The sequence below is a fragment of the Onychomys torridus genome, chromosome 11, assembly GCF_903995425.1.
Source record: "Onychomys torridus chromosome 11, mOncTor1.1, whole genome shotgun sequence".
Taxonomy (NCBI): domain Eukaryota; kingdom Metazoa; phylum Chordata; class Mammalia; order Rodentia; family Cricetidae; genus Onychomys; species Onychomys torridus.
This window is the reverse complement of record NC_050453.1, coordinates 32534474-32541624: the sequence shown is the minus strand read 5'-3', so window position 1 is coordinate 32541624 and position 7151 is coordinate 32534474. Positions and strand designations below refer to the sequence as shown.

The following is a 7151-nucleotide window of genomic DNA, read 5'->3' as shown; positions in this document are numbered from 1 at the left end:
CGAGACAGCAATAATCCTCCTTCTGTTCCCAATAAGCTGTGTTCCTGCCCTGTTCTCGGAGAGCTGAGGGCACTTCACAGGTCCTGTCCACTCAGTTTGGTGACGTGAGGAGGCTCATTTCTCTAAGCAGAGCTTGCGATTGGTCCCTCAGTCTTAGAGCATAAGACTGAGAAGAATTTCACTTATTACCTTATGGAACTTCTCATCACTAGCCTAAATGTGGCCAGCAGAGGGGGGAAATGATGGCATCCCCCCCCCCCCCAAAGACACTCAGGACTGGCCACTGAAAGAACAGGCGCCATGACCGACCATCCGGCTGGGTGCTAAGCCTGCCTGCCTCCCTCAACCCCTGCTCTGTTCTCTACTCCTCACCTTTTACCAAAGGCTTGCATGGAGCACAGGGGAGCTGGAGGCAAGATGAACAAACACTACGATGCCTCGCCCCTGGGTTCACGGGCACATTGAATGGGCAGGGAGTACCGTGGGATGGTGGGGTTAGCTTATTAGATGTCAAGCACTAGCAACTGAAAATTTCCAGATTTTAGGAAACCCAGCATATGTGGCCCCCAGACTCACACATCTGAGGCAACACTGACTCGGGTGGAGGGCAGGCTGTCACCTTTGTTCAGTTCTCCCATTCACTGCCACCTCCATCTGACTGCCACCAGCATGTGAGCGTATGACGTAAGCCCAATTTAAAAAGGCGATAAGCTGTCATTTACTCATGATGACTCTTGAGGTATTGTCAACTCTTAATAAATATATTACTTTGTTACTTCCTAAGCAAACCTTTGACTTTATTGAACCTGATTGCTCATGCAAGATAAACACACACACACACACACACACACACACACACACACACACACACACCTGAAAACAGGCACTCAAATGCTTGCTTTGAAAATACACAGCCCCTTCCATCAGCTTGTTGAGAACTGGGTTAAAGTGCAGACAAAGCAAAAGTGTTGTAGGGATGCTCCTAGTGGAGTTATCTGTTTACAGACTTGAGAATGCACGACAATTCTCAACAGGATAGGAAACTCTGGGAAAGTATGCTTTTTCTAGCAACCCTTTCCAGTCCATGACAAGCCTACGAAACTGCTTCTGTGCCCTCCTTGCTTATCCAGATTCCTTATTCCCCTCCCTCCATCATCTAACAACCTACCTACTCCCTCCCACTCCCCCCACCCCACCCCACCCCTGCACATAGAACAGCGACATCACCACACCTAGAGACCCCTTAATTACTTAGGGGGTGTGGTGTTAATGAAGAACCGAATTCTTTTAAGTGGAAGCTGAAATGCCCTCCTGCATAAAAATTCTCAGTTTTCAAAACTAGAAATGTGTTCTCTGTTGGCTTCGGGAGGGAGAGAGGGAGGGAGGGAGGGAGGAAAGGAGGGAGGGAGGGGGGACAGGGGAGGGGAGATTGCATTGGGGAGGATGGGGGGGTGCTGATAAAACTAGAGAAGGCTTCAAGTGAGAAACAGCAGCTACTGCTCTAGACAGATGGGATGCTCTGTTCTAGACGTTTCAGAGTTAAAATTTGAAGGCCGGGAACTAAAGCAGGGGAGGAAAAGATATCGAAGTGTTTTGAGAGATAGTGTCTAGAGTTGAATAATGGAGACAGAATAGAAGGTTATGCGGGCCTCCTTTCCTCTAGCAAGGCCTTTACACAGCATAAGCTTTGTCTGAGAATGCCAGGGCATTTCTGACTTTTGTGCACTTGAGTTGATTTCTCCACTGATCACAGGCACCTCTCCCCTTGAGAACATACCCACTGAGATCTTTCTCAAGTGTTTTGTCCTCAGAAGCTGGGGATTACCTTCCAGGGATGCTGAGTACCAAAGGCTTGTTCACCAGGCTGGCCTCACTAAGCCAAGGGACCTTGTCAAATTTTGGAACAAAAGCCTAAAGGGAAAAGGAAAGAGATAATTTTACAGAGTTTATCACACTTAAGAAAAATAAAGATAAATCTTAAAAGGGGTCGCAGGGCTGGGGAGATGGCTCAGTGGTTAAAAAGCACTCTCTTCTCTTTGAGAAAACCCAAGTTCAGTTCATACCACACACCTATCAGTTCACAACTGCCTGTAACTATAGTTGCAGGGGATCTTGCACCTTCTTATGGCCTGCACAGGCATCTGCTTTCGACAGCACATACCTATACACAGACACATGTGTAGATAAAGTTAAAAATAAAATATTAAAATGGAGTTACTTGACTAGTGTGTGTACTATGATAACCAAAGTGAGCTATTAGCAACCACATAGCAACCAACACTCTACAGAACCTTTTTACACCCGAGTCTTTCAAACATCCCATAAAGTGGCCAAAAACAAACACGTGCCTTCTCTGTTTTACAAACGAAGATTCAAAGTGAAGATAGTGTGAATTCCTCTAAGTGACACAGTTAATAAATGGGTTCATGCTTTCTGACTTTTGCCCACTATATCCTGTATTCTACATAGTTTCAGTTCTTTATACTTATTTGTAATTTCTCTAATATTTCCGTGAGCTCAGCTGAAAATCATCAATCTCTTCCCTCAATCCTCTAGCCATGTTGTCAGACCCAAGGCCCTCCACCCTCTCCCTTCTTAGGTGGCAAAGTCTAGGTATTTAATCTAGCTGCAACCAATATCTAGATGCCTGACTTTGGACAAATATAAACTTATGATCGCATCGTCTCTGTGGAGGTCAATGCCCAGAAAGCTCCATGAGATCTGGGATATTTTTTCTCTGTGTAGTTACTGCAGTATCATGAGTGCCAGAAGCCTGGGCTGGCCCCTGTATCTGTAGGAAGGTTTGGATGCATGCAAAGTCCCTTAGCTGAGGGCCTGACAATATTACAAGCTCAACAACCGCAGATGTGATCACTCTTCCACTCGCCCAGAATCTACTCCTGCCTTCTCCCTTTGAACCCCTGAAGGAGCTTCCCAGGCTCAGAGAACCCCACTTTGAGCAGAGCTCCGGGAGAGGAGCAGCCAGTAGAGGGCAGCAGCGACCTCGCCGTGCAGAGTCTCCGGGCGGGATGCTTTGGCCATGGAGTGGTGCCGACCCGGAAGTGCTCCTCCACACCGGTACCCTCCAACCCCGCGCCCCGGATATAGAAATCGCTGGCCGGTTGCACTTCTTACGCGTGCACCCCTAGAAGCTCGGCGCAGGTGGGTTCCGGCATCCATCACGCCCGGGAGTTCCCGCTGAGCCAAGGCTGGGAGAGGGGCGGCGGCCACAGGGCAGGCGGGCTGGGTGAGTGGCAGCACAAGACGGTACCCTTCTCCGTCCCGTGACGCGGACCTTTCACATCCAGAAGTTTCTGTGAGTGAGGGCAGAGTCCAGAGTGTCTGGCTTTAAGCAAAAGTCTATCCTGGCCTCCATGGAATAAAGAAAGTCCGGCAGGAAGATTGTTCTTAAATTTGCTGAATGACCTTCGTGTTTCTGACTCTGAGTTTTCCCTTTCTGAAAATAGAATGGTTATTCATCCCGCACTAGAGTTTTGTTGTTTCGGTTAATTAGGATGATATAGCGCTGTAGAGGATGGTAAGCTCAGCTAATGAACAAAGAAGGTTTGAGTTCTTGGTTTAGGCTAAAGTGACAGATATCATACACTTCTGTATTGTGCAGATGTTGTTTTCATGAGACCTATAACTTACCCCGATGCCTTTGGGAACCTGGTAACAGCTATGGATTCTGTCTCTATAAATTTGCATAAGTTACAAATACAGTCATGCAAAAATAGTGCAGGGCTCAGAGGAAGATAACGAGAAGCACAAACTTTGATATGAGACTTTTGTTGGAGTTCTGGCTCCACTCTGTTACCCTGGGACACAAATACCCAACCAATGTGAAACGCAGATGTTTTACTAGGTAAAGTGGGACAGGTACTAACTTGTAAGGTTGTGACAGTTGAAGGTACCGAAGACATTTAGCATTCTGAGTCAGTGATGTCATGCAGATATCAATTATTAAGATTTTAAAATTTGAAGTGTGATCTAATGCCTAAAATTATGTCACTATACACAATTGATTTAGGCTTTCAGTAAACTGAGTTGTTTTGATTGTAACAGAGCCCTACCATGACCTTTTCAAGCTTTCATATATTCACAGATCTCTCTTTTTTTCTAGGAATTAAGCTGTGTTGTCTTGCCTCACAGAACAAACTCATCTGTTGCAGACCTAGCCTGGATTGCAGCCTTTGTAAACAAAGAAACACCTGTAGGGTATCAGCATGGCATTTCCAGAGAGGTCTTAATTTGCAGCTTTATCAAGAACAAGAATTGCTTGGACTTCTTTGGGAGAGACTGAACCGGCCTGGATTTGAGGAAAGGATGAGATAATGTGTGCTCAGCATGTAGCTGACACTACAGAAGTCAAGTGGCAGAAGGTTTTATATGAGCGGCAGCCCTTCCCTGATAATTATGTCGACCAGAGATTCCTGGAAGAACTCCGGAAAAACATCTATGCCCGGAAGTACCAATACTGGGCTGTGGTATTTGAGTCCAGTGTGGTAGTACAGCAGCTATGTAGTGTCTGTGTGTTTGTAGTGATCTGGTGGTACCTGGATGAGGGTCTTCTGGCTCCCCAGTGGCTTTTTGGGACTGGACTGGCATCTTCATTGATTGGGTATATTTTATTTGATCTCATTGATGGAGGTGATGGACGGAAGAAGAGTGGGCGGACCCGGTGGGCTGACCTGAAGAGTACTCTGGTCTTCATTACTTTCACTTACGGTTTTTCACCAGTGCTCAAGACCCTAACAGAGTCTGTCAGTACTGACACCATCTATGCCATGTCAGTTTTTATGCTGTTAGGCCATCTCATCTTCTTTGATTATGGTGCCAATGCTGCTATTGTATCCAGCACACTGTCCTTGAACATGGCCATCTTCGCTTCTGTTTGCCTGGCCTCACGTCTCCCCCGATCACTGCATGCCTTCATTATGGTGACGTTTGCCATCCAGATTTTTGCACTGTGGCCCATGTTACAGAAGAAACTGAAGGCATATACCCCACGGAGCTATGTTGGGGTCACTCTGCTTTTTGCATTTTCAGCTTTTGGGGGTCTTTTGTCCATTAGTGGTGTGGGAGCCATACTCTTTGCCCTTCTGCTGATATCCATTTCCTGTCTCTGCCCTTACTACCTCATTCGCCTGCAGCTTTTTAAGGAAAATATTCATGGGCCTTGGGATGAAGCTGAAATTAAAGAAGACTTGTCTAGGTTCCTCAGCTAAGCTAGGGACTTTCATTTCATCATTAAGACAAGCCAAAAGATATAGAGACTAACCAGCATAGCATTTAAATAAAGGCAGAGTCCCACCGTTGAAGCAGTGGGCTGGTCTGGGTAGTAGACCAGAGATCAGAAGAAAACATTTAGCCAAGGGCTTAGGGGGAAGGTGTTTGTCCTTCAGTTATTTTGCGACTAAAAAGGCTTTCTGGTGCTGTCATGAATTATTGTCCCTCTTGGTTCCTTGTAACAAATGATGTAATGTGGGTTCTGCTTATTAAAAAAAGTAACACCATTGAATTGTCTCATTAAAAAAAAATGCCCTTATTTATGTGTGTGTGTGTGTGTGTGTGTGAGAGAGGGGGGGGGTTGTGTGTGTTGGTTCTCTTTCCAGTATGCATGTCCCAGGCATTCAACTCAGGCCTTGGCAGCAAATGCCTTTTCCAGCTGAGCCACCACACTGGCCCTGTCTCCTGATTTTTCTGAGAACATAAGACATACAAAAGTGGTATAAAGAGTAATAGGTGTGTGTGTGTGTGTGTGTGTGTGTGTGTGTGTGTGTGTGTGTGTGTGTAATCAGTTGTTTAGCCTTTTCCGTGTACTGAGGAACACCTTTATATATTTAGAGCCCAAATTTGAGAATGCAGGATGCTGGTACCCATTTTGTTGTCCCACATATCAGAAGTGTTCAGTCATTTTAGTTCTTAGTGGGTTGTACATATAGCCAATAAAGGAGAGTTACGTGTCATAGAAACAAAATGTTAGAGACATTGAAAGAAGTTGGAGACAGTTCATTGGCAGCAATTAGTCAACAAGAGGTGACATTTACTCTTGAAAGATAGCTGGTGAAAGCCCTCAAGAGCCAGATAAGTAATGTTAGCAAGTTTGGAAAACTATGGAGCAAGCAACTGTGTCCAATGAGGGCAGTTGCTGCTGCTCCAAAAATGATCGTTTCTGATCAGTTCAGGCTTCATGCCTGTGGAATTTCAGGGGAGATGAATATTATAGTAGCTGTGAATCTTGATGTGTAATATGAAATGTGCTTTGTAAGCTGTCTCAAACTTAATCCAAGTTGCAAGAACATTTGCAGTCAAAACATGACTACATATGATGCCACATCTATTAGCCAAGGCACAAAGATGGGAATGTGCTAGGGATTTAGAATTACAGAGATCTGGAGGAGGAGAGAAAGTCAGTGGGATCTTGAGTAATGAATGGTTCAGCTCAATTGATACAGTCACTTGGGCTCTGTAGCTCATGGTGAGCAATCCAGCTTGTCTAAAGATGGGACAAATTGTGAAGTCTTGAGTTAGTAATTGTTCAGTTCTCCATTTTCATTTTAAGAATTGTGGCAATTAGATAAGCTGTGTGTGAAGTGTCTTGAAGAATGCTAACAGGATGCATGGTATTAGTGTGAAAGTTCTGAAGCCAAAAGTGCTCCCAAATCTGAAAGGTTTTGAGTATCAATGTTATGCCCTGCAAAAAATTACAAATTCTATAAATTATACATTACACACAAAACCTTCATGTACAAAATTATTTAAGAAATATAAAATTGTCTTCATACTGTAAATAAAGTGTATATAAAATAAGTAAATTTTGTATTTGGATGGGTCCCGTTCTCAAGCTATATTGGATAAAGGACACTAGATGTGTCTTAATAATTGGAATGTAGGGAACTTTGAAGAGGGTAATGGCGCATAATGAATTAGGCACTTCCCAGAGTGGTTCCAGCTGTGAAAGGATATATATGGTCCTCTGTTTGTTGTAAGTCATTTCAAATTAGAAATAGCAAGAGAGTAGTATACTGTGAAGTAGTGCTTTTTATTTGTCTGATTGTTTTTATAAGTATCTTGAATAGGATTTTGAACTAATGTCTGCAGCAATTATCCCATTTTTTTTCTGATATTTACTGTCATCGATGAAGACT

General features: G+C 44.3%; 1 protein-coding gene across 3 annotated transcripts; it reads left to right on the top strand.

The window, feature by feature from the left end:
- Positions 1–3099: 3099 nt before the first annotated feature.
- Pigc (phosphatidylinositol glycan anchor biosynthesis class C) lies at positions 3100–5521 on the top strand. Of its 3 annotated transcripts, none has more exons than XM_036202368.1 (2): positions 3100–3162; positions 4124–5521. In XM_036202368.1, the coding sequence occupies exon 2, from the start codon at positions 4335–4337 to the stop codon at positions 5226–5228; it is 894 nt and encodes a 297-aa protein (XP_036058261.1). In that variant the 5' UTR covers positions 3100–3162; positions 4124–4334; the 3' UTR covers positions 5229–5521. The 3 variants fall into 3 exon arrangements, with proteins under 3 accessions (XP_036058261.1, XP_036058260.1, XP_036058262.1); XM_036202367.1 differs by having other exon boundaries at positions 3111–3247; XM_036202369.1 differs by lacking the exon at positions 3100–3162 and adding an exon at positions 3256–3316.
- The last annotated feature ends 1630 nt before the right edge of the window (positions 5522–7151 follow it).

What these genes read in the sequence shown, in the direction of transcription:
- Pigc (XM_036202368.1), top strand. Translation starts at nt 4,335, where the DNA reads ATGTGTGCTCAGCATGTAGCTGACACTACAGAAGTCAAGTGGCAGAAG.